We start from the raw sequence: 27534 nt of genomic DNA, 5'->3' as shown, positions 1-27534 counted from the left end.
GGGGCTGTTGACAGAGAGAGTCTGTGTATGCTCTACTGTTTCTGGAGGTATAGAACTTGTTGAATAAAATATTAGGAATATCAGATAGGCAGAGGTTAATGGAAGTAGAATTACCTGCAAGCAAGGATAGTAAATGGTATTGCCAGGTTGCCTTTCTTTCTTACCGGCTCTAATACTACTGAATTGCTTTTCATATGTTTTGTTTTTCTTCTCGACATTTTCCTGATCTAGACTACTTCTGTCTTCCATCCTACTTCCATCCTGTCTTCTGTCCTACTTTTGGGGGGATCTTTTTGTTTAGTCTGCACCTCTTGGTTTTAAAAATTTAACACTGTAAAATCTTAACATTTGCACAGTAATTATACATTTTTTAAAAAGGGAATGGTGAACAGACAGTCCTTTTTAAAAAAATGTTGTCCATAACTCAGAAAGCCAAGTTAAAATCATTGGGGCTTCTCTGAAATCAATGAACTTGCCTTTTCTTTTGGTAAAAGTCACTCCATCCATTCCATGATCTGATTCGATTGAGCATGCTTTATAAAGCTAGTTTCACAGTCCTTTCCCAGAGGGCTTACAACTTACAATAGACTTTCCAGGAAAGGAGTGATCAGGTACCTGCATATGCTTAGTGGAGATGAGAGAGTTTGAGGAACAAGTTGGAATTCACTGCCACAGGATGTGAAGGCCTCTGGCTTTAAATGGCTCTCAGAGAGTCCTAATAGACAGTAAAGTCTGACGATAACTATTAGTTACGATACCTAAATCAAATCTCTGTTCTCAGAGGTAGTGTGCCTCTGATCTGTTGGAAGGGGGCAATCAGCAGGTGTGGGTTTTCCTGAAATTATCTCGCTGTCCACTTTCGGGAACTGGATGGTGAACTAGATGGCCTGTTGATCACCTGCAGTCAGGAGTGATACGGCCCAGGCATTCTCCCCCCCCCCCACCTGCAGTTTCTTGAGGATTGTGTCAAAGAGAAAAGCAGGTCTTGGAAATGCTGTAAGGAGCAAGTTGCTTAAGTGGGGTGAATCTAGGGCAGGGGTGCCCAAACCCCGGCCCTGGGGCCACTTGCGGCCCTCGAGGCCTCTCAATGCGGCCCTCAGGGAGCTCCCAGTCTCCAGTGAGACTTTGGCCCTCCGGAGATTTGTTGGAGCCCACACTGGCCCGATGCAACTGCTCTCAGTGTGAGGGCAACTGTTTGACCTCTCAGTGAGCTGTGGGATGAAGGCTCTCTCCACTGCTTGCTGTTTCATGTCTGTGATGCAGTAGCAGCAGCAAAGGAAAGGCCAGCCTTGCTTTGTGCAAGGCCTTTTATAGGCCTTGAGCTATTGCAAGACCTTCATTCATTCATATAAGTTCATCTTTAATATATTCATTTATGTAGACGTATGTAAATTTACTCAAATTTGAAATGTAACTTAATTCTTTTTTCCCCCGGCCCCCGACACAGTGTCAGAGAGACAATGTGGCCCTCCTGTCAAAAACTTTGGACACCCCTGATCTAGGGGAATGACAGAGAGCATTAAAAAAAAAAGTTACCAACTTTGGGGGCAATCCCAACCAACTTTCCAGTACTGACATAGTTGTGCCAATGTGGTGTGCACTGCATCCTGCAGTGGAGGGGGGCAGCCTCCTCAAGGTAAGGGCATGTTTGTTACCTTACCTTGGGGCTGCATGTCATGAATATGTACAGTTTAGGCCTAGGTTAGCATGTGAAGCCTGAACCAAACTAAGTCAGTAACGGAGAAGTGGCTAGCAGTTCCTAGCTGCAAGAATGTGAGTAAACAAACAAAAAGATTGTTGTCTCTCCTTTGCTGTCCAGAAAGGACAGACAACAAGAATTACAACCCAGTAGACTGAGGGGCGCCTGATCATCTGGAATGGAATGTAGCTATGGATCTCCAGTTGGGAGGGGTAAGAACTAGGAGGGCTAGCAACCAGACCCACTCTGAGAAGGTTCTGTCATCAAAAGTTTCTGATTGGACAGTCTAAATAAGTATGAAGTCACCTCAGTACTATTAGCATAAGAAGTATAATAATGAGTGTCCAAAGGGGTGAGTCTGGTTCTTCTTGGGCAGAGTTTTTGGGTGCAATATCCTGCACGCTGTGAGCTCCATTGTCTACCATGGGCATCTGGCCTCACAGGTAACCTGGAGCTAAAAGATCTACAACAGTAATTGACCCAGGTGAGAGATAGGTATTAATAGAGATAGCCAGCTAGCTTTATTATTATTATTATTATTATTAATAATAATAATACAGGCATTTATATACCACCTTTTTTGGTCATCAGATTTCTCCTCAGACTTTAATTCAAGGCGTTTACATAGGCAGGCTGTTCTAAATCCTCGTAGGGATTTTTACAATTGAAGAAAGGTTCTATCTTTCAAGAACCGCACAACATTTCAGATGGATCTTTTATGGTCTGTTATCACTTTCAGGCCTCCAGATTCCTCCCACGCAGGCTGACAAGCAGCTCCTTCATCTCTCCTAGAGCAGGTGGAATAACTCGACTGGGCTTGTCAGCTGCTTCAGGGTCTCGTTCGGTGCTGGTGGCCTTGAACTGGCGACCTTCGGATGTTATCTTCAGGCAAACGGAGGCTCAACCCTCTAGACCAGACCTCCTGCCCTCCTAATAGACCTCTTATTAAAATAATAATAAAATATCATCTTATTATTGATATGTTTCCTAGATGTTTATTCCTCTAGCATTTGCTGCCTTACAGTAACTTTATGTAACCATATGTACTTAATAAACTAAAATCTCTTTTACCAAGTTGTTTCATTGCCTGTTGGGAACAAAGGTTCAGAATTCTGCCTAGCCATTCAGCAAGCTACCAAGTGCTCATTGAGGTCTAGTAACTTGAGGACTAAAGCTTTAATTGGAGAAAGTGCTCAGTGCCTGCAAGAGATAGAATTAAGCCTAGAAGGTCTCAGTGTCCCTGGACCGAGGCACTGGCACATACAGGGTGGTGGTAGTACTACTGGACGGGGGGCCTTGAGGGCTTTAGGGTCCAAGAAATCTGAGCACCCCAGACCCCCCCTAAGTTTGCAACACTGCATTGCTGCTAGATCAGTGCTGGCAAGTTGGTTAGGATTGCGCCCTTAGTCTCTTGGATCCACACATGGAGCAGAATGCAGTGGTAGTGATCTGAGGTAGTAGATTAGACTGATCCTAGATGGGAAATCATGTTTTTGAATACTTTCTGAACAAGAAGCTCTGTAAGTGGAAAACTAGTACAGCCAAGGGACCCTCTCTTGTGTGTTAGTTTCCTGTTTGGAGGGTTGGGTGTGAACTCATAGGCGAACATACAAAAATATCTCCAAGTTTGATTTTGCCCCCTCTCTCACTTCGGTCTGCTGTGTGTAGATTCAGCCATGATAGAAACGTGAGGACCATATTGTGATGCTTACATTGTGCATGGATGGCGCTGTAAACAAATTCAAATGTCATTAGATCCTATGTGAAAGCAAAATTTACATAACCATTTTTAAAAAGATGCTGTGCATCTCAAATTTATAGCTCTGTTTGGATCCCTTGATGAAGTGTGCAACAGAAGGCATTCTGAATGCATAACAGAAGGCATTCTGAATGCCCTGAATGTTTTTTCTTTTCCAGCTCATCACTGCAGTTGTGACCAAGAATTGGAAGGAGATTGTCCAGTCTTGCAACCTGCAAAACTGGAGAGAGGCTCTAGCTGCTGTGTTGACTTACGCTCGGCCAGATGAGTTTGCAGCTCTCTGCGGTAAAGAAAACAGAGACAGATGGATTGTTGGATTATTCTGCTTAATTGGAAATGCTGCATTTTTTAACTGCGTGTTTTCCTTCTCTGAAATATCAACATGTTTCATTTATTAAGTAATTTGATTAATTTAGATGCTCAAGATTCCATTCCTAAAGCCTAATAGAGCAATCTATTTGTCGTATATTACTTCATCAAGTGCCACCCTGCTCCGATTGCTACCTGTGGGGTTGGTCTATGACAGGATTACATATTGATATTGGAGGGAGGCCTTCCAAAGCTTGCTACTGCAAGTAGTCTGTTACATTGGATCAAATGATGCCACCTCTGTATTACCCTTTTAGGGAATTGTAGATCAGAACAAGACTGGGAATCTTCTTTGGGAAGCTTACTTGGTGTATGCACTTCCTAGGTCCTGAACCACTTATAGTTTAATATCAGTGAATTGAGGCATCAACTATTGGAAGGTAAACAAAGCCTCTTGCATTTTTCAAAATTTCTTACAGACTTGCACTTGAATAGCCCAGGAATAATTTTGGTTACCTATGCAAGGCCCCTCAAGGAGCTGCAGTGGATTAAGTGGAGCTGATACACTATTCTTCACAGCGACTTCAGCTCTTTTTGTAGTTTTGGAGGATTGGAAATATGATGTTCATTTTTTCCATTCTGAGTCAACATAATTGGCTGTGAGATCTGAACTGGGCAACCATGGTTAGCATTAATTTCCATACCATGGTTTGCAGACCCATGTCAAGTCATGGTTTGAAGTAATGGTTTGGAGATTATCACTAGCCCTAGTTTGCCTAGTTCAGTTGTTATGGCAGACAGTGGGTGGAAGAAGCCAGGAAGTTCCTGTTTGATTGCTGAAATGATTTAGATTTCTGTTTTGTTGATTTATATATTTTAAATTAGCTCTCATTCCTTATTCTTAGATTTGTTGGGCACCAGACTTGAAAGCGAAGATGATGGCCTTCTGCAGACCCAGGCTTGCCTGTGTTACATTTGTGCTGGGAATGTAGAGAAACTGGTGGCCTGCTGGACTAAAGCTCAGGATGGAAACAATCCATTGTCTCTTCAGGTTAGTTTCTTCATTAATGAAGAGAGTTGGGTAGCTTTTCAGTATGAGTTTGGATTTAACCCATTTCACAGTTTGCTATGCCTAGTAACCCACTGAAACTAACCAATGATTGGTAGCTACAGGTAAAGAAGCATCCAGAGCATGACACTTGTCATTAAAATTCCCAAGGCCTGTGGCAGCCCAATTTTGCTGCCACCCCTCCAAAAAATAAATGTTGTTTACACTGCTGTGTCACTACCTCTTCACCCACATCTGGATGTTTAGGAAAGCAGCTGGGTGCAGCCAAGGAGAAGGAGGCACAGCAGTCTGGCCTCTTGTGTGGAGCTCTGGATCATTGCCTTTGCACCTCTTCTGTTTAAAACAAGTGGAGCATCAAGGAGCAAAGCATGCTTTGAGCATTCCCAGTGTGCTTTGCTCATCTTGTCTATTTGAAATAGGATGGATGTAGAGAAAAGAGGCAGCACCAGAACTCCAGGTAAGGGGGGGGTGTTTTACATTTTACACCTCCCTCACCTTGCCCACACCTGGATGCTTTCCTAAGCAGGCAGGTATGGGTGAGAATGTGGTGGTCATTTTTCCCCTCCCCTGCAGCAGCACTGGAGAAATAGATGAGCTGCCATTCGCCCGATCCTCTTCATACTTGCCCCCAAGTCATCAATCAACATGAACTTTTCAGTTGGCATCATTGCCGGACAGATGCAGCCCCTACTTTGTTTGATCTGTAGAGTGGTCTAAAGACAGTTCTGTGACAGTTCTGTGGTTGAAATGAAGTAGGCATGGCTGTGTCAGCTGGCTGCATTGGAAGGCCCCTGAGAAACTCATAGATGCCACTCGGAGTTCTTAGGAGGAAGAGGCAAGTGCAAGATGAATTAAAAATGCGCTCAGTTTTAATTTTTGTACTAGAGTATTGAAGCCTTTTGGGAGGGAGGGGTAAAGCTAGTAAAGACAAAAAAAATCCCTCCACCTGATCTCAGGATCCTCACTCCTTCCAGTTGTGCTGAATTGTTTTACTGTGAAGTGTGCGCCTTGTGTGGTATAAGATGTTGCTCAGCTGCGAAGTTATAGTTTGTAATTCTTTTACCTGGGCTCAGGAAAAGAAGTTTGCTGGGGAATTATAGAACTTCACTGAGTGCAATCTATGCGCTTTTGCACAACTCCCATTCACAAGGGAATGTTTCTACCCGCCACAGCCACTTGCAGGTTGGCGCAAGTTAGCATGTATTAATAAAGCTCCAACTGGAGTTCTTAGGTTGTGGTGTTCTTCCGACTTACTCTCGCCTTTTCTCCCCTCCATCTTAACCCTCCAGGATCTCATTGAGAAGGTGGTGATCCTGCGAAAGGCAGTACAGCAGACCCAGGTGGGGGATGCCAACGCTGTAGGGGTTCTCCTGGCTGAAAAGATGAGTCAGTATGCCAACCTCTTGGCTTCGCAGGGCAACGTTGCTGCTGCTTTAGCTTTCCTCCCTGCAAATACCAATCAGGTAAATGTGTTTAGTTTTTTTATTTCGCCTTATGCTAGATGAGCAGAGCTCAAGGGGACAGAAAGTTTTCTCTTGCAGTATACATATTATCAGAACAGGTGAAGGTCTGCTTCTGCCTCCTACATTGCATATTGCTGCCCACATGGTAAATGTTTTCCTGCATATTAAAAGCATCATTGCATTTCAGAAAAGTCTGAAAGGCAGACTTGACTACAACTGTGGAAACTGCTCTAGTTCCTTTTCAGTGATTTCTTCCAATACTGCCGAGTGCTTCCTGTCCCCATGATTACGCTACAGTAACTGGTGGTATTGCTGCCTAGTCCTGCTCTAAAGTGGTGGGTATTGATGACCTTTTTTGCAAGGGAATTTCTTCCCTCCTGTCTAGCTGGAGAAACTTAAAGAAAATATCTTGAGGCCATGGTGCTGAAAGTCTGTTGGGAGAAAAGATGTTGCCTTTTGTGAGTGAAGTGTGCAGACTGTATGCAGCCTGCATGAAAAATGGTAGAATTTAGACACACAGGACCTGGGGTTGAAGTGATGATAGGAGATGGGGGCAGAACAGGAAACAGGTATAAGAGATGTGGGGTACAGGGATGACGTGGGAAAGTAGGTAGGTTGAATGTTGTGTAGCTCCGTTGGGCTGGTCAAGAACAATCGAGCAGGACGTCCTTATTTGCACTGTGTTTTCTATGGCTTGGGAACAGGAGTTGAGGAGAAGTGTTGCCATTCCTGAACATATCTGCCAATCATGGCATGTGTTGAGTCATTTCAACTAAGGACAGGCCCTCCTTTCGCAAAACTAGACCCAAGTGAAAGTTGTATTGCATCTTTTCTTCCGCCAATGCTAGATGGGTTTCTGTTAGTGGGACAGGAACCCTTGCGCCTCCTCACCTCCACACCTGCCCTCTGTGATCTTAGTTTTGACAGAGCCAGGCTTGCTTGGCATTTGCATAGAATTTCTTGTCTTATGGTCTGCAGCCAAATATTGTGCTGTTACGGGAGAGAATTTGCAGAGCACAAGGAGAGCTTTCCATGGGCCAGGAGGCACCAAAGACGCCTTACGAGAGGCAGGCAGCAGCCAAGGGAAGAGTCGGGCCTGCACCTGGGCCAATGCAGGTGCCACAGGCTCCAACACAGCAATATTATCAGCAGGTAAGTGACCCAGCAACCAAGCTCAAGTTTATGCCTGCCTGAACTTTGTGGTTGAACTGTTTTAGTTTTCTGCCCATCTGGGTGTGCAAATGAAGTGATGCTACCAAACCTCTTGAACAGCAATTTCTGTGTGCTTTTTGCGCTTTGTACAAATTTTTCTTGTACTGTGTTTCTTGAGAGTGCTCTCAGAACCTGTATCAGTCAGGCAGCTTTATTCATACCAAATGCACTTTTGTTCTGTCTCAAATACCATTTAGCAGATTTGTGTCTGGGTTTCTGGAGGACTGATTTTAACTTTTTTCCTAATCATGTTTGAATTTCAACCCTGAATGTCACCATCCCTTCAGTTCAGTATAAGCTATTTTCCCTCGAGAGTATATTACTGTTGCAGTGTAGTTGCCCGAAGGACAAGATGCCAGTCTTGTCATTCAGTTACTTCAGCTCTTTTACAGCCTATTTACAATTGGTGAATAACCAGTTGTCTTGGCTGATCCCCAAATTGGACAATAAGAGGGTCATTCCTTTCAGATCTTTTTGCCACAAATGACTAGCATAGATATTTGTGGGCAGGTGGACTGCTGGCTGTTTTTATAGGCTATTAACATCTGCAGGCCTGTTTGTAAGGCTGATTTATAGATTAAGGGAGTGAAACTTGTGCCTCGTTGTTCTGGGTCCCATAGTAAGTCAAGCAAACACCAGTGGTTATGAGTTCTCTGGCAGTGAATTTTTGGAAGCTTATGCTCTTATCTTCTCACCCATCCCCTTACACATGCAGAAGCAGAGTTAAGTGCAGTCCTCATCTTTGTTTCTTTCCACAACACCTGTTTGTTTCCTTAACATTAGGCTACCTTTTGGTCCCACTAAATCACAACAGAGGCACTGTTGAACTCACTGCATTGCACTGCACTGCATTGCAAAAACTCACTGCACTGCAAAAACACAGAGAACTCAGAGATGCTGAAGAGAAAACTAAGTGGAACAGAAAAATCTTACCTTTATTTTAATGGGTAGTTGAAGCCAACCAGGTGAGGGAGTTCCATAGTTGGGGAGCCACCAATGGAGAAGGCCCTGCTTCATGTCCCCACCAATCACACCTCTGTTTGTGCTGGAATGTGAAGCAGACCCTACCAAGTTGGAAGCACAGTGTGCACAAGATTTGCAATTACAGGTGGGTCCTTTTATCTGTGGATTCGGGACCCATGAATTTGACCCACTTTTGGTCCCAAGCCTGCAACTGAGAACCCACTGAGTCTCCTGGATGTGAGTGGAACCTTGTTCTATTGGATGTGAATGGAACCTGGATGTGAATGGAACCTTGTAGGCAAAGGCTGCCTACAGCCTCTACACACCTCAGAAAGGCCCTGGGCAGAGTTTAAAGGGCACCTCTGGTTTTCAGTGAAATCTGGAAATGCCCTTTAAACACTCCTGGAAGCCTTTCTAAGGCCCATAGAGGCCACGCACAGTCTTCCCGGGCTTCAGAACACCCTCCAGATGTTACTGGGTTTCAGCATCTTCAGGGGTTCCAGGTATGGAGCCCCCACGGATACTGAGGTACCACCTGTGCCTTGGTGACTTGCGCTCTTTGATTTGGAAGCAGCAGTGAAGAGTTTTCAGAGCTTACAGTTGTTCCAGTGCTATAAATGCATCTCACGTAGAGCACATTCAGCTAAAAGCCAGAGGGTTTTTGGGGGGGGGCGGTGTTTATGCACCCAGTGCACTGGAAGAACATGCCAAATAAATCTAAATCAGGTAAACAGTGTTAGGTGTGGCAGCGGGTGAAAAGCAAGGCTGTGTGGACAGACTGCTGTTGATGAGAGTGAGTTGGTTATTTGGGTGTGGAGAAAGTGTTAGGTTCTGGAAAAAAGGATTATGCATAAATCAATACAACTTAAGTAGTGAAGAGGCTGGGATGGGAGTCTAGCTGAAGGCCAGAAAATGGTGTTCATTTTCTAATCTCGGCATGATCTGAAGGCACAAGCCTCAGCAGCAATGCTGAACACCAGCACTCTTGGACCTGGTCAGGGCCTAGATGGGAGAAGTCCTGAGAATTACCCATATCCTGTTTTGTGTTCTGTGATGAAAGAATGACAGGCTATCTGTAGTAAGGCTAGTTTTGAATAGCAGAAATACTTTGTAGAACTGCTAGTGAACCATAATTTATTCTTGGCACAGTTTTTTTTTTTTTGTCATTAAAAAATTATTTAAATAACTCCACAAAAGAGCTGGGCCGGAGGGGCATTGGCCTGTGAAATATGACCCGACTACTCTTTGTTTGCGAACTCCAATTTCTGATGTGTAAACCAGAAACGGGCAGAAGAGAATTCAGATTGTGGCCAATATAGTAAAAATATTTCTGCAGTTCTCTAAGGTACATCTTGTGGCCTCCAGCAGGCCAGAAGAAATCGATGACTAGGCAATATAATCATGACATTGTTTCAATGGAAGAAACTTGGGGCAAATCCAAAAATATACTTTATCCTTCATGTGGTCTGATGTATAACACTGTGCATAGATTTTATTTTTTTTAAAGAGAGGATGTGTCTGATCCATTTGTCCACCTTTTAATGTTATCCCAGTCCATCAGCTCTGGTGGGCAGACACTAAAGTCCATGCTGAGCTTTGCATGAACAGGTGTTCCCACCACCCTCTTCTTTGTTTTTCTCTCTTTGCTACACATGGGCTCCTGTATTAAAGTGCTGTAATCAATGTTCCTATCCCAAGCGCTGCCTAAAAAAGGTTTTGGCGTTTGGCGTTGAGATTGTAACTTTAGTTCTGCAACTCTAGTGAATGTTGTCTGTGGCAAGTTGTGCAAAATCTGATTTTTTTTAAAAATCCAGCATGATAACCACTAACACTCATAACATGTACAAATACTTAATGCCATTGTTTTGCTGTCGCCCGTCACGCTGTCTTGCGCTTTCTTCTTGCTTTCTCACCCTCACTGCTTGATTCTCAGCGTACAGCAATTGAGATCTTAAACCATCCGAATCACCTGATGCATGTTCTAGAGCATTGTTTTGATTTTGCATTCTGGCTGTTTGAAATCCGTCAGTTTTTTTAAATACTTATTTTTAAATTTTCCCATGATTGGTATCTCTCTGTTCAATTCAGGTTAGAATTGCCCCTACTGTCACTACCTGGAGTAACAAAAACCCCACTGCCCTTCCCAGCCATCCTTCTGCAGCCTCTCCCTCTGAGACACAGGTATAACCTTAATTATTCCTCTTTGGGCAGCAACTGCCCCCCTTGCGTATACCTTCAATTATAGACACCTGCACACATTTTGCCTATACCTTCACAGCCCCTCTGCCCTTTTATACACCTTGATGTCCTCAGTGTGCATTCCAGCCACCTGGGAAGCAGAACAGATTTTCAATTCAGTTTTACCTATATTTTAAGGTAGTTACAGAAGCCTGAAGGAAATATCAGCTGACCTGAACCCAATTTTAGTGCAAGCTGTAATCTTCATAGCTTCCACTGGGGAACAGATGGGCTCAATGACATCTAACCTTCCTCCCCAACTCACCCCAGTTCGCTTCCTGACCAATTGAATTAAACAGTTTAGCCCTTTAAAAGCATCTTAGCTGAAAGATAATTTCCCTATCCCTGCTGCTGTAGAGTGTATTTTGCTTAGCTCCATCGATTTTGCTAAAGACTTTGCAGGTTGAGATTGTCAGCTTCTTGTTACATGTTGCATCTTTGTTTAGATTATGGTCCACACATGAATTCAAAATCCCTTTCTCCTAAAGTTGGAAAGCAGGAATGAATTACTTGTGGGCTAGTGGCTGGTGTGAGTTCAGAACGTTTTGCTCTGAAAAACCATAATCCCGAGGCAAACATTGTTTTGCTGCCTTAAACCAAACCTAACATTTATTTATTCTCTCATTTGTTTCTAGGGTGAAAATCCAGCTGCTGCTCCTCCTCCAGGATTTATCATGCAAGGGGCAGTTAATCCAAATGTACCACCACATCAGCCAACACCTGGTTACAATATGTATTCACAGATGGGGATACGGCAGCCATACCCACAACGTAAGCAGCACCCATCTTTCCCCTCTTTTTTTTTTTAAATGACAGTAGGTTCTACAAATGTGTTTGAGCAACTAGTCAAATGTGGAGCAACGGACTCTTAAAAATATCTTAACCTGTCGTAAAGCAAAAATAGCCTGGGGCAAAGGTAAGCTCTGCGGCAAATCTACCATCCCCCTGGGCAACATTATCTGTCCCGAGGCACTATCAAATGATAATCAAAGTATAGTAAAAGATGAATGTACAAATTACTTCTCAAGGGGAAAAATGTTTTCAATTTATAAAAAAAGATATTGCAAGCAAATGATGAAAAACAAGAGTGTGGTGGCTTTTGTGTATTGTGCTATGTCTTAAGTGATGTACTCTGAAACTGAGAAACCCTATATGTTTGAGGGCATTTCATTATGGAGTCTGACTGAGAATATCAGTCAGTATCCAAAGTCTGGATTGTTTCTCCTCATCTTACTTCAAGAATGTCTTACAAGGTGTCTTCATCCTCCTAGCAATATTGAAGGATCAAAAGATAGCAACTTTCAAGGTTGCCTTCATGAGATTCATGGTGGAATAAGGATTTAAACCTCTGAATCTTTTCCATTCAAACTCAGTTCTCTGGTTCACTGTATTATGCTGGTGATGGGTAGGACTGACAGGTGACTTTTTGGGTTATCTTAGATGAATTTGATAAATGAACAATTGATTTTGCAGTGGAATAATTGCAGTTTTCTACTCTTCATTTGATTCCCTCACTCCCTTCATACTGGTGAATAAGTAATATAATAATAAGTATGTAATGAATAAGTATTTAACATCAAGGCAATTTATATTTGGGGGGGGGGGAGTGAGCAAAGCTTTTTGACTTTGGACCATAGAACTCTCAATCCCAAGGTTAATGGCTCTAATTTCAAAGGAAGAAATGGCAACCAGATGATGTCTTCTAAATTAGAAATGTCTAGTTATGTAAATTTTGGTGGTTCTATGGCTTTTGTTTCGTTTTTGTTTTTTTAAGTTTACAACTATGATTTTTATTTTGGGGGCTGCTCTTTCTGAATACAACTCAGAAATATTGCCACTAACTAAAATTCTCCTTTTTCCCCTCCTGTGTAGCTTGTCAGCCAGCACAACAGTATTCTTTTGGAACGGGGGGACCATCACTTTATCAGCCTCAACAACAACCTCTTGCTCCTCCTACTTCAACCTCTTACACTAACCCAAATCCTCCTTATATGACCCCTAATCCTCCCAGTTCCATGCCTTCTCCATTATATCCAACACAGCCCCAAGCCTCTCCAACAACCTTGCATCCAAGTCCTTCCCTTCCTCCTCCTCCTTCTTCTGGTGCCTCCTTCCAGCATGGCAGGCCAGGAGTCCCAGCATCTTCTGTGCCATATTCGCTGTCTTCTGGACTAACAGGTACTCCGTCTTCAGCCAGTGAGCTCCCTGCATCCCAAAGACCTCTGCTTGACAGGACTGTAATTTTGTATTTTGGAATGAAGTGGTTATATGTGAATACTTGGCATGTGCACACTGATTTGGTTTTATGAACATTGCGAACATTTTGGTTCTGCTTTAGTGTTTCTAAAAGTGTCCTCACCCTTTGCCTGCTGTTTAGCATCAAGGACTTGCTCCCTTAATTGTTAAAACCGGTCGACACAATAGCTAGTCAAGGTTCTAGTCAAAATGTATACTGTGTAAACATTGTGTCCTGGTTCTAACCTAAGCAGAATAGTGCGACTGGTGATCCAATATATTTGTCCCTGGCTGCTTGTAACCAACTGTAAAAAAAAAAAAAAATATTGATGCAACTATTCAGAAACACCTTTAATGGCTATGTTTTCCTCTACGTTAACCAAACAGAAGCATGTGTGCATGACTGTAACTTTTGATTATATGTGGAAAGCATGAAAAGTGGGGGACCCAGGATGAAAGAATTGTTGTGAGCCTACTGGGTAATGTGCTTGGCTTGGGCAGTGTTAATGTGTAGTAACGAACCTGTCTCTTTCAGTGCTATTCGACTCTTTCTCCCCTCCCCCTCTTTTTCATTTAAATTACAATTGATTACGCTAGGACAGAAAGATGTGTATTCTGTATTTTGTTAGGGATAACAAGTTTTGTATATCTTTTCTTTACCAGGAGGTGAAAGGAGCAAAACTGCAGATCTTAGTCTTGACTGAAATGACATTACACAGACTTTTAAGACAATTGCCCTTTTTCTGCTTGAAAAATAGATTAGAGTACTTGGGAAATTCAGTCTTTGAATTTAGAGCTGCTCGATGCTCTTACATGGATTTCTGATGGCTCTGGTTTACAGTAATAATGGGTACAGCTCTCTCTATTCAATTTAAAATTGATCCATTAAAAGAATGGACTAAGTAGAAGGATATCTGAAATGTATTTAAAAACAAAACACGGCCATTGCCACCAAAAGTTTCGTCCAAGCTTGCATTTGTCTCCAGCATTGCCATGTTGATGAATGATGCCCCCTTTGCAAATAGCATGCCCTAAATCAGGGGTGCTCAATAGGTGGATCGCGATCTACCGGTAGATCACGAGGCAAAATGAGTAGATCACCGAGCCCTGTCTCTCCAAACTGTTAATATGTCAGTTTCGTCTAGTGACTAGACGAAACTGACATATTTAGCTGACACTAAACTGAAACTGACACTTTAGCTGCTCTTCAGGCATGTAGCAACAAAACTGACGAAACTGACTAGACTCCAGCAGGGGCTCCATACATTAAAGGGGGTGTCTGTCAGACGCTTCCTTCCCCCCTGGTAGATCTCCGGGCCTTGCTGGGTTTCAAAGTAGCTCTCGAGCCAAAAAAGTGTGAGCACCCCTGCCCTAAATGGAGGACAGGGAAACTGCAGGTGCTTGTAGAGCGATAGTTCTGAAGGACTTGACTAGGAGAATCAAATGACACACTGCAGTGGAACAGCCTAGATCTATGTCAACCCAATCAGAGCTCTACATTACACCCCACAGATCCCAGGAAGACATTTTAAAATACTACTTTTAATAGCCCCCAACCCTCTAAGTCAAGAATGGGCAAACATTCAACTTTAGGGATCTTGTACCTTTAATGATTGTGTAGGAGAGAGAATTTCAGCAGGTGCAGCTTGTGAGATGGCGAGCTGCACCTGCTGAAATTTGCAATTGTTAAGGATCCAGGATTCCCCAAAGTTGAAAGTTTGCCCACCCCTGCACTAAGCGACTAAATTCACTGGTTCAGTAGAGAGACAATAGTGTTTTTAATAACTGTCTTAAGTCCTTGTCTATTAAGGCAAGCCTGTTTGGTGAGTTGTTAGAGCTGCATGGCCAAGTGGGTGGTAGAAATGAAAATTGTCACTTTTGGTCCTTTCATTGCCTCTTAGAAAGTATGTTCTGGTGGAAAGCTAATAATAGAGCAGAGTAGAGCTTTCTGAAAAACACCTCATGAGTCATTTTTGCATTTTGTCTGCAGAATATCAGTTCGTACAAGACCAGGCCGGTATCCTGCAAGGTGAATTAGCTATAGCATAAAATGGAAATCATTAAGGCAAAGCATGGAAATTTAACAAATCGTATGCTGGCAATGTGTGTGTGCCACAAATTCAGCACATTGTTTGTTGCACTCAGTGAAATTTAAGTTTTTGGTAGCAATTTTAGTGAAGACAAATGGCAAACCTGGAATTTATAACCACAGATGTTTATAACCTTCCTGGAACTAGAGTAACATTCAATTTTTTTCTATGGTCTGCACTATAATTTATCTGTAATTATCAAAATAGTCATCCAACCTTCAAAATAGTTGCAGTAGTTTTTTTCATCAAGGCTCTGTGTATTCTGCGCTAAGTTCTGCAGTCAGGCAGTCCAAATTCTGCAGCTTGCAGGCATTGTGCAAATTGAACAGAATTGCATAATCTCTTTATAGAACTGCTTGTGCAGGATTTGAACAGGGGGAGTGGGTTGCATAAATGCGAGGCTTTCTAGGTCCAGTAAAAAGCATTCTGCCCTTGCCAAAAAAAAGAGGACTGGAATGACCCCTGCTGCCCAACAAACCCCCGTCCCCCCGTCCCATGCCATTTGTGCAAGTGAGCCATGCTTGTGCAGAGAGTGATGTTCAGGCACAGAGCATAAGAAGTTGCCTTTCATTGAGTCAGACCCCCTGGACTTTCTGTCTCAGCATTGTTGACACTGACTCGCAGCAACTTTTTGGGATTCCAGAGCTGCTTTAACCGTAAACACAGCCTAGGTCCCAAGGAAGCTAACTCTGATAGGGACTGACCCTCCATCATGACAGCAACTTCAGGCCTCTGCCTCCCCACAGTTCTCTCAGCTGAAGAATTGAAGGTGGGCTGAAGAACTGAGTTCTGAAGAACCTCAGTTCAGCTAAAGAACTGAGGGGAGGTGGTAAAATGTCTCTCCTCTCTGACCTCCCTATCTTGCCCCTGCAAGTTCCTTCTGAGTGTCCACTTGTGTCTTTCTTGGCATAGCTCTGCAGTTTTTATAGCTTGGAATAATTCTGGTGTTTATAGTCCTGCACAGGGACAAAAGGCCCTTTACCACTAGAAATTAAGCAGCAGGCATTGGCCATACACTTTCAGCACAATTTCTGCAGTCACAAGGGCTAGAAATTTGGTTTTTAAGACAGAGAGAAGAAAGCTGGAATTCTCAAGAAGTTAAATTCTGTGCCCAGTTTTCATTCCTATACTACTTCTGTACCTTTGTGTAATAGCAGTATACACACAGCCCTATGTTTATTTGCAGTTGAGCTTAACAGCCCTGCAACACATCAATTTTCTCAAGAAAGTAAAGTGAATATTAGACTTTGACATGTTTTCAGTTTGCATGATGTGGTTATAAACTCCAGCTGTGATGATTTTCCCTCAATTAGCAATGTTGTCTAACCTTGCTTTTCCTTTTAATTTTAGCACCCTCTGTGTTAAACTTAATACAGTAGGATCCAGTTAAAGCTATCATCCTAAATGAACCTGTAAGGAAGTCTTGCAGACTCCTGAACCTAGAGCAAAGTCTGCTGGGAAAGTCTCCTGCATAGATCACTCTGATATTTATGCTTTGCAACTCCCATTCACTTTCAATAGGGCTTGCTCATCAGCTGTTCCTGGTGCATCGTACCCCAAATGTGCTCAGATACAATGCCCAAATCAGTATTATATTGGAATAGACAAAATTACGTTTACCTTCAGCTGGTACATTTTGCATAGCACATTGGCTCGTAGTCTCTGATCTCTAGAAACTGGTACAAGTGGCAGTCAATGGCATTCCTGAGTCCATTGGTTTTATAGTGTCACCCCACAGACAGGATTATGTGAAAAGGCTAACATGAGTTAAGCAGCCTGGTTTGATTTGGTTTTTTTTAATTGCCCAGTTTATGGGTTCCCCATTTCTCAAAAGTCGTTTCCATGTGATCTTTTAGCTTCAGGTGCAATTGTGCCTGGAGAAGTTATCTCGAAAGACATTTTACTTCAGTGAAAGCTTGAAAAAAAGAAAACAGTGGCTTTTTTTTTCCAGATGTCATCTAAAACTCATTTGCTATCTTTGCTTGGACTAGAGCAGGGGTGCCCAATCCCTGGCCCTGGGGCCACTTGCGGCCCTCGAGGCCTCTCAATGCGGCTGTCAGGGAGCCCCCAGTCTCCAATGAGCCTCTGGCCCTCGGGAGATTTGTTGGAGCCCACACTGGCCTGACGCAACTGCTCTCAGCATGAGGGCAACTGTTTGACCTCTCGCGTGAGCTGTGGGATGAGGGCTCCCTCCACTGCTTGTTGTTTCACATCTGTGATGCAGTAGCAGCAGCAAAGGAAAGGCCAGCCTTGCTTTGTGCAAGGCCTTTTATAGGCCTTGAGCTATTGCAAGACCGTCATACATTCATATAAGTTCATCTTTAATATATTCATTTATGTAAACTTATGTAAATTTATTCAAATTTTAAATGTAAATTAATTCTTCCCCCCCCCCCCGCAACACAGTGTCAGAGAGACGATGTGGCCCTCCTGCCAAAAACTTTGGAGACCCCTGGACTAGAACATGGCCCTCATTCTCTTCAGTGTCGTTTTTATAGACAGTGTGCCCTCCCCTCCAACTGCCAAATGGCTTTCTCTCAGTTTCAACCAGTTTTGTAATTTATCAACCATTCACGCTTGGGATGGGATGCCATTCATCATCCCAGCATTTTGGGAGACAGGGCTAACCATGGAACCTGTAGCTTAGGAAATGGAGAGCTTTTTGCTCACACATCCCTTTGGGCAGTGGCGTAGCTAGAAGGGATGCAAAGCACTAAGTTTTGCAGGGAGCTTCACCGCATTGTGCTTGTGGCCCTTCCCCCTTGGAGGCATTCCAGGTGGTGGGAGCAAAACTGAGGCAAATGGCTCCAAGGGGAAGGGGCTACGTGCACAGTGCAGTGAGGCTCCCTGTAAAACTTGGTGCTTTGTACTCCCTCTAGCTTTGCCACTGCTTTTGGGTCCTGGCCAAGACTATGAACGCTCCGCTACACCAAGCTGACTTCCTGGCCCTCTAATATTCTGATTTTTGAGTCCTGTGTGGATTGTGACATGTATATTTTAACTCCTGCACATATTTTTGTTTCCATTCAGTCCACTGGATGGCAAAGCTCTTGCTTGCAAGGAGCTGTTTCCTCCACTAGAGTGAATAATGTAGAATGTGGAAGCTTTCAAGTACACAGAAGAAAGGCAGAATGCAGCCCTGTTTCTCTTTGCTTGTTTCTAGTGCAGATACTTATGAATTCAGGCAGCAAGACTTCCTAGCGTACACTCTGGATGCTATAAACTTTGTGCAAAACAGCTGTAAATCTTAAGGCAGCTAAAATAAATGTGTTTACAGCTTTGTATCTGAACTTACTGGCTTAATCTGGATTGTGTTTTTAATGCTGCTGCTGGCATGGTTTTCAAGTACATTCTCTTTTTGTATTTAATGCAGCAAAATCTAATTGCCTTTTCAGATTGAATGCGTTTGAAAGAATGATAGGCAATAAAATTCAGAATGTGTTCAGTAGCTTGTATAAACGACCTGCTTTCTCCCAATGAGGCCTACCTACTTCTGATTCCGTTTTAATCAGATCTGTTAATGTAAACAATGTTATTCCAAAAGTAATGCTGCAACAACACCTAATTTTGGCTTCATTAAAAACACAAATCCCTGATGATCTTGCCAGGTACAGTACCATTGTAATCTACAAATGATTTTGCCTTTTTATATTACCTAATTTAGTTATCTGAATGTGTGTTCTTAGATGTACATTAATGCAAACTGCAGGGGTGTTCCCAGATTAATTTGGGGCTTTTTCTGTCTTATTTTCCCATATTGGTATTCAGTGCCACATCAGCATTGAGAGAGCACCATGCCCACTTAGTCTTCCAAGACACAAAAGTTGTGCCATTATAACAACAACAACAACAGTATTTATATACCGCTTTTCAACAAAAAGTTCACAAAGCGGTTTACAGAGAAAATCAAATATCTAATGGCTCCCTGTCCCAAAATGGGCTCACAATCTAAAAAGATGCAACACCAGCAGACAGCCACTAGAAAAGACACTGCTGGGGTGAGGTGGGCCAGTTACTCTCCCCCTGCTAAATAAAAGAGGAGCACCCGCTTGAAACCTAGTGGGTTTCAACTTATACCAATTCAACTTATACCTTGAAACAATCACCCAGCATTCTGGGCTATTGTCCAGCTCAAATGGTAGGATCATAGAGGGGGTCAAAGCACTCCATCCACACAATGAGCAATTCCTGGTTTTAAAAAAACTTGCAAGGTATTGTCCATCATAACAAATGTGAGAATGGTCAGGACAAATCGAGCAAGTCATAAGTATTTCATAACATAAAAAATGTTAAAGAACCCAGTGTGCTCATACATTTATTTGTTAAAGGACCAATTTGGCAGAAATTAGCTCATGCATGACTAAAAAATTTTTAATTTTAGTGATAATGGACGTAGCATTATCAATGTACATGGTGCTAAATAAGTTATATAGACAAATATAAGCAGAAATTGGGTTCCTTACTGAAGCAGCTTGAGTTACACATTTTGGCTGTAGCTGGGATGAAAGAGAGGCAAGTGTAACAAAATCAGAATGTGTGCAAATGTTATTTATTAGTTGGGGAAGAGGACCAGGGGTTACGCTGAGGGCTTCTCGGAAGAGGTGGGTATGAACTGTTAGCATGGATGTTGCGAAAGCAAGGCGTGCTGTCCTTTGCCAGTTCTAGACTGTGATGAAAAAGGTTATCTGCAAGCAGAATGCAGCAAATTTCTCTTCACCCCATTTTCTGGAATTCTTACAGACTTTTATGTTCTCGTTGCAGGACCTCAGAATGGCTGGAATGACCCTCCTGCTTTGAACAGAGTTACAAAGAAAAAGAAGGTACTTGCAAAAGATCAAATCTTTGCATGTGGCGAAAGGAACCCTTACTGTTCCATGCCAGTTGGGTTTCAGTTTTATACCAGGCCAAATACTAACCAGAGTTAACTTTCAGCAGACTGTTTAATTATTGTGGATTTGTATTTTTTTAAATTTATGTTGTTTATACCAATCACCCTTGATTTGTCAGTAAATAATAAAGCAAGAGAGTAAGCCAACATATTTTGGATTGTCGCCTTAGAGCGCGTTCTGCTGCTGCTGTGGAAAGCCCCAGCCTCAAGACTGGCTCTCAGAGGGCTGTGATGGATTGTAGTAATGGTGTGTGCTTGCTGAATAGTCCTGCAATGTATATAGAAGCCTGCTCTGACGGAACATAAATCCATTTTTCAATGAAATTTTTGCAAGCGTTATTCCATGAGATAATCTCATGGAACCTTCATGTCTCCAGGTGTTTCCCTTCACAGAGCAATTGTCATCCTGGCTCTTGCACTTTCCAAGCTTTCACAGGCAGCTGCAACCAAGCTTCAGGCCAGCTTCTCAAGGATGTTATCCTTTTTTGTTTGTTTGGCCAGCTGACTCCTCCACTCTCCAGTCCCCTGCACAGACAAGCCAGCGGCCTCTCTATCTCCTATCCAAGCAGCTAGTCCTGCTTAGAATATAACAGATGCAAACTTTTTAGGTGATTTACTCAGTAGAGTTGGTTTGTTAGTTGTTTGTGAAGGAGCTTTTAATCAGTGAGGCTGCATCTGAAGGGAACACTGGTCTTTGAAGCAAGTTTGGCTCTGGCCTGGTGATGTTAACGGTAGTGAAGAAAAAGGATTTAAATTTAGTCAGTTGGTTAATTGTGTTAAAGCCAGATTATTGATCAACTGAAATAATCTTTAGTTGGCCTTTGGCCCTAAAAATGTATTTGTCAAATTAACCTCCATGTGTTATGCTTTATATACTTACTATGTAGTTAAAAGTGAATCTTTTTCTTACTTCTCCATCTCTCTTTCTAGGTACCGGACAACTTCATGCCCCCTGTTCCCATCACAGCCCCCATAATGAATCCATTGGCAGACCCACAAACCCAGCTGCAGCAGCCTCCAACTTCAGCGCCACCTCCGACCCAGGTGCCGTTTCAGCCCTCACATCTTCCTCCAGGCCAGCCTGTTTTACAGAATCCTTTCCAGAATGTTCCTCAGCCTGTAGGTCAGACCATCATGACGCCTACTGTGTCCACCACTAATATGGAGGGAGCTCCAGGTGCTCCAATCGGCAACACCATACAGGTAAAGAACTGGAGCTAGAAGTCCTGGACTTAGCCATCTATCTGTAGGGGTGTGCTTTGTGGTGTATTGTGGTCCCCTTGCTTGTGCAAGCTTCCCACATTAAATTCCTGATTATTTTGAATAACTCTGGTAAGCATCCATTTCCAGGGCTGGGTGATAGAGGCCTTTCTTGCCAAGTCCCTTCCCCACCCCACCTTCCAGCAGACAGCAGAACCATTTCATGGCAGCTGAAGAAGGCTTTATGTAATCTAGCCTATAATCCTCTGTTGCTACCATGGTGAGGTGAGGGGGAGAAGCCAATAGAAAATAGAAGCTCAGATCAGTGGTCTTTGCCCTGTGTGTAGAACTGTCCTCCTGAGCATCCCTTGCTGGGGACAGAGCATAAGCACCCATCCATTAAGGCTTGGGGTCCATTGAAATTGAGTGAGCTTATTGCATCCTCCTGTACTTGCAATGATTTTATCTGTATTGCAAATCTTAGTTGCATCCTGTTCAGGGAAGCAACAGGATTGAAAAGCTGGTGAAAAATACCTTAAATAAAGTTAAGTTCCTATCAGGCGCTGGGTGGGAGAAGTAAGTTTGCTGCCAGCCATATGTGAATAGCCTCCGAGTAAATCCTGCCAGTAAAGGTAGCAGACAATGAGCATTTATCTCATCTACCATTCTGTCCCAGTTTGGTCACCAGAAGAGCATAGTCCAGATGCCCTCTCAGTGGTGTGCTGTCCTATAGCTTATGACTTTTTGCTCCCCTAGGTAAAAATTGACCCTGGCTCCTTCTTCACATCTTGCTCAATAGGTGGGGTGGGTTCTCTCCTTCATACATGGATGGAATAAGGCAGGGGTTCCCAAGAGTGTACATTGTGTTGCCTTAGGGCATCACAGTGCACTCACGGGTGCTGCAGGATGACCCTGGTGGTCCCTCTACCTGTTCTCCCAGGTGCTGCCATCTTAGGTCTTGTGAATTCTTGTGAGATTTGGGCATCACCATCTTGTGGATCGCATGAGATTCCCACACCACCATCTTGGTTTTCACAAGATTTTGCAAAATCCAAGATAGCGGCAACCAGCTGAGCTGGGAAGAAGAGGCAGCAGGATTATCGTGACCCATGTTTGTTTGGGGACCACTGGAATAAGAGAAGAGTTTTGTTTTTTTCTTTGCTTCCCCCACAAAAAGGAACATTGCAGCTTGTTTTCTCTGCTCCATGTAAGTTAATATGATGAGTGCCTTCAGTGAGTTTTACAGTGGAGTGATGGGAGATGGGGAAGGGATGGGATGCAGCTGCTGCTCTAAACCCTGTAGTTCTACAGAGGGAGGAAGGGTGGAGTTGTGTTCTCAGCCCTCCAAGGCTTTCCTAGTCAGCTCAGACCTCTTGGTTGCTGCTGTCTGAGGCGCTGCACGCAGCAACCAGCCTCTGAAGCTCAGTCATCTGTGCCTCAAGGCTCTTAACAATTTGCTCATGTCCGCTTCCCTCAGAAACAGGGGAATCACTATCTTACTGGACCCCTGGATACCTCAGCGGCTTGCAGGACTGCCTTTACAGGCATCTGCTGATCGTTTGAATGGGTGATGCCTCTTCCCCCACACCTCCACCCTCCCAGTGAGATGTCAGCAGAGCTGTATCTAAAGAAATAAAAATCCTTGGCTGCGTAGGGTGCCATTGAGATAAAGTAATTCACAAGGGGTCGTGAGAGCCCTGTGGGTGGGTTGCTGTGTGCTGGGGCCTCTGGCACATTTGGGCCACCCTGAAAGGCAATCTGAACTTGCAGCCTGTTGATTTAACTAACATGTCTTGGCACTTGAGGCTGGCATTTTTCTTTCTGCCTAACGGAGAATGAACATTGTCCCAGAGTATTCAGAGATCAGGAGTCGTGTCTCTGTTCTTGCATACTGGTCTCCTGTGATGACATGAGGCAAAGTCGGTGTGTAAGCGCTGTTGGCTGGGCTGGTCCTGTCGTTTAGGTGGCGGCTTCGGGGGTAACTGTTGAAGGGCAGCAAATGTTTACCACTTTGGAGTTAGGGCACCAGAACATCGTGGGCCACCATACAGACCTCCCACTGAGCAAACGGAGTGGTGGCCACTACTGCTAGATACCTACAGTGGATATTGGACACAGGCAGAAAAACATTCCAAGTCACTCTTCTCTCCCCTAGCATGTGCAGTCCTTGCCAACGGAGAAGATAACAAAAAAGCCCATTCCTGAGGAGCACCTTATCCTAAAGACCACGTTTGAAGCTCTGATTCAGAGATGTCTCTCTTCTGCTACAGATCCAGTATGTTCAGACTACCCTGTGTTGGCTTTCTGTGTTTTTCTTAAATAGTTTCCCATGCATAATCGCATTTGAAGCTGGTGGCATCCGTCATCCTGGGGCAAGTCGCCAGAAATTGCTTTCTACCACCACCAGGTGCTTTATGTGGTCAGGTTATTAATACCTGCCCAAGCCACCACTTGGAGCCTTCTAGAGTTCTAGTTGAGTGCTCTGATGCTCCCCCCAGCTGGAGACACGCCTCTCTGCCCCAGTTTGGGGGGGTGCAAAATGAGCACTTCCCCTCCAAGTTCTGTTGCAAGAAGCAGCAGCAGGAGCTTTCTCCTGTTTTCTCCCCTCTGTGAGCAAACCAGTTTCAATTCTGCCCCCGCAAGAGAAGAAAACATACATAATTAGTAGTTTATTCAGAGAGCCCTTTTCTTGTAGATGGCGTTGAATGCTGCTGGGACTCTGTGTAGAGAAAATGAGAAAAAGTTGGAAAATATTGAATATTTACTCGCCCCAGAAAGTGAATAAATATTCCTGTGAGAATAAAATTGCAGTGTTCTCTTCTTGGGCTGCTTTGTGCGAGCCCCGAGAGCGGGGATGTATCGGTGCTTTTCACTGGCATGCTAGCAGCAGGACTTGACTGCGCTGCCTCACCCGGCCCCACCCCAGGGGAGGTGGAGATAGGTCAGTGGTTTCACTGGTGAACAAGATGTGGCTGTGTACAGCTGCTTAGTCTGGTGGGGAGAGCGAGGTTTGATTTTGGAAAAGAGGGTGCAAAGCTTCTCTGCGAAGCTGCCAACCCAGGCAGTGGGTGCTACTTGCAAAACAAACAAAAGAGCCTTGGGCTAGTTTGTGTGACTGAGTATATTGGAGAAAGAAAGTGAGGCCTGCCACTCTCGCTGGTCTCTTCCACAAACACCTGCCCCAATTTCCTTTCACGTCTGTTTCCCACCATGCAGACTGTGGCTTTGGCCTGAAATGAAACTGGAACTTGAAATATCTTACTTCCCTCCCAGTATGTTACTCCCCCTAATTTGCGTGGAAGGATGGAAGCCCCATGAGTTGTACCATGGAGAAGGCGAGGTCCTGTAGTGGAGGAGGAGAGGCAGTGATGTGTTGAAAGAAGTAGACACAGTGCCACCTGCAGGAGGGGAGAAGGTGGTTTCCGCAAAGTATCACACCAGAATAAAAATGCTTGTCCTTAAACTAGTAGCAGCAGAGAACATAAGGTTCTCTTTTATCTGTTTCTTCAACTGTGAGCTTTTCCCTTTTCTCGCATGTAATTCAATGCACATGGCAGGAGTGCTTGCCTCATCCTTGGTCTGTCTTACATTCACATGTCGGACAGAGCATTTAAGTCAAGCCTATTTAATCAAGCATTTAAGTCAAGCCTGTCTGATTTTAATACAGAGTTTGAGGGGTAAGGATCAGGCCTGTGTGCATTGAACTTGACAGGCGTAGTCTCCATTAAATGTTTTAAATATATGAATGTGATACACAACTGGGGCAGCACTGCCTGGTGTGATCATGTTCCCTTCACCACACTTGAAGGTGTTGCATTTGAAGAAGGCTCTGGTGTGACAGCAGCATCATTCAGGTAAACATTTTCAGTACTTTTTTGTTCTCCATTCCCTCCTGCAGCAAACCAAGAGGAAACTAGATGATGCCAACAAACGCCTGGAGTTTCTATATGATAAACTTAGAGATCAGATGGTAAGCTTTGTTGTTTATTATCACCTGTAACCCTTGTACTTGGCACCTGTTCCAGAGAACTCGGAGCAGCTTTCTCACAGTTCCAGGAGGTTTCCTATCCAGTCAGTCTTCCAAAGCAGGCATACTTGCTTTATTCGCTCAGCATTTCAATTTATTTTAGTTTTATTTATGTGCGACTTCAGGTTTTTAAAATGATTGTGCATTTGCTGGGAAATGATCACAGTGCCATGGGGCAGGTTCTGTCGTGGTCCTCTCCTAGAGTGGATGAGAGCATCCATTGGGACATCCTAGCACCATGAGACAGTTTCTTTTTTGCAGCAGCAGCTATGTGTTTAAATGCCTGACAAAGTGGATGTGATGAGATGGGGCTCCCATCACTTTCAGCTCTTGTGAGTCCCACATCAATGCTTTAAAGTGTAAGACCCGTTTTAGAAATGTAAGAACTTTCTGAGCTCATCTCATCTAGCACTGATTCCCTTGAGAGTAACACGGAGAAATTCATAGCTTGTTGCCAGCATAGCTGTTACGGCTAATAGCCATTAACCCTCCTCTTCTTTATGAATCTGATCTTCCTATAATTACTAAAAACACTGTAAGTGATGCACTGTGCACATGCAGCTGATGTCGTGGCTCAAGAACAGGTAATGCAAAAAGGCATCGGGCAGCCATCCAAAACCAAGGGTGTGGAACCCAAGTTGTCATGATGGCTCTTCATTTAATGTCAGAGGAGCTCTCCTGAGCTATGTTCAGCAGCTGGGTTCCTCCATTCCTTCCATAACACAGTTAGGGAAGAGCCTGGTGCAGGATTCCCAGGGCAGCAGATGCTTGGGGAGTGGTAGCGAGATTCAAGTATCTTGTGGTATTGTATACTCCCTGGGGCATCTGGTGGGCCACTGTGAGATACAGGAAGCTAGACTAGATGGTCCCTGGGCCTGATCCAGCAGGACTCTTCTTATGGCTGGCTTCCGTTCCTGCAGTGTCTTGGATAAGGAGAAGAAACTGCTCCCACCATCTCATGATAACCTGTTCACTCAGCATTTGCAGCTATCTTTTGAAGAAGTGGTTTCTTTACTCCAGTAGCTGTTGCTTTTGTCTACTCAGGCAAGATAGTTGCAGTTGGAGCAAAAAAACCTGCAGTTGTTGTGGAGGCCAGGTTTCTATTGTGACTGCATCTGTACATGGATTACATGGTGCCACAAAAAAATGGACAGGTGGCTTCCAGCTGGGAAAACACATAAATGTGCAGAGTTCACCTTTTTGGTCTTCTCCTTCCCATTGTTTTTCTTCCCTTCCAGCTGTCCCCAACAATAATCAATGGCTTGCACAACATTGCCAGGAGCATTGAAACCCGGAACTACACAGAGGGGCTGAACATCCATACTCACATAGTCAGCACTAGCAACTTCAGCGAGACCTCGGCCTTCATGCCAGTTCTGAAAGTGGTCCTCACCCAGGCCAACAAGCTGGGTGTGTGAAGTGGGCTTCTGCGGAGAAGCACATTGCTCTGGAGGTGCGCGTGGAACGGAGCCACACTTCAGCCCTTACACAGCATGATGTGATAGAAAGCTGATCACTACGATCCCCTCGCTGCTGAGCTTCAGTTTAGAAGGGCCAAAAGCCCTGGTGCTTTTCTTCGTCTCTCCATCTTTTCTGATTCCTGTCTACAGATAGTATATTTAATTATGCCACCCCCCTTCTGTCCATTTTAAATGCATGTTTCTGACTGCCTTGAAAGTGGGTTTTTAAATACGAGAAAAGGGGAGTTTGTGTGTAAGGCTGACCTCAAAAGTGATTCCTTATACATTCTTTAGCATCAAAAAATTAAAAATTTCAGATTCTATTTTATATGTGTACCAAGTTATTCCTTTAAATTTCCTGTAGCTGTGCTGTTTATGACTAGCTTAACATTCAGTTGGCTTAGTAATTTGGTAGCTTGGTGTTTTCATTGGGCTATATGGATATATATACATTTAATAAGAATATTTATAAATACGATTTATGTATGTATGTGTGATATTAAGCTTTAGAAGTATAGTTCCCAACATGCCTGATTCCTCTCTACATCAGATGAATCAAAGAACCTAATGAAAATACACTAAAGTTGGTCTTGGTAGATCAAACACAGATACACAAAAATCCATTGCACACCGATATGATTAATGCTGGACTAATTTATGTCTTCTAAATTAGAGTGGTCTGGACTTCCACAACAGTGGCTTTTGAATTTTCTACCCTTAGGGGCATGGCACGTTGGCTTGGCTGACAAACCTGGAGATCTTGGGTGATCCTTGAGTTCCAGCTATATGAGAGCTGCTTTGCGAGGCCTCAACCTGTAACAGTATAAAAGTAGCTTAGATATTAAACGAATTCTGTGTTCAGAGTGTGTACTTGGTTCACCTGGGGCCTCACTACTGCCCAGCATGAGATGAAAATGTGCCC

General features: G+C 43.7%; 1 protein-coding gene across 7 annotated transcripts in view; it reads left to right on the top strand.

Moving 5' to 3' along the window:
- The window catches only part of SEC31A (SEC31 homolog A, COPII coat complex component), a 54309-nt gene extending 27369 nt beyond the window's left edge, over positions 1–26940 (top strand). For 2 of the 7 annotated variants that reach the window (XM_066632565.1, XM_066632564.1), the window contains exons 17-29: positions 3617–3743; positions 4673–4818; positions 6126–6299; positions 7278–7451; positions 10563–10655; positions 11348–11483; positions 12585–12890; positions 14938–14976; positions 19799–19857; positions 20856–21128; positions 23281–23400; positions 25024–25095; positions 26391–26940. In XM_066632565.1, the coding sequence (XP_066488662.1) occupies positions 3617–3743; positions 4673–4818; positions 6126–6299; positions 7278–7451; positions 10563–10655; positions 11348–11483; positions 12585–12890; positions 14938–14976; positions 19799–19857; positions 20856–21128; positions 23281–23400; positions 25024–25095; positions 26391–26570 (1899 nt within the window). In that variant the 3' untranslated portion in view covers positions 26571–26940. The remainder of the gene's footprint in view (positions 1–3616; positions 3744–4672; positions 4819–6125; positions 6300–7277; positions 7452–10562; positions 10656–11347; positions 11484–12584; positions 12891–14937; positions 14977–19798; positions 19858–20855; positions 21129–23280; positions 23401–25023; positions 25096–26390) is intronic. The other 5 variants (XM_066632567.1, XM_066632566.1, XM_066632568.1 and 2 more) reach the window with 5 other exon arrangements.
- The last annotated feature ends 594 nt before the right edge of the window (positions 26941–27534 follow it).

The sequence above is a fragment of the Tiliqua scincoides genome, chromosome 6, assembly GCF_035046505.1.
Source record: "Tiliqua scincoides isolate rTilSci1 chromosome 6, rTilSci1.hap2, whole genome shotgun sequence".
Taxonomy (NCBI): Eukaryota; Metazoa; Chordata; class Lepidosauria; order Squamata; family Scincidae; genus Tiliqua; species Tiliqua scincoides.
The sequence above is the reverse complement of the archived record's forward strand: the minus strand, read 5'-3'. Positions and strand labels throughout refer to the sequence as shown.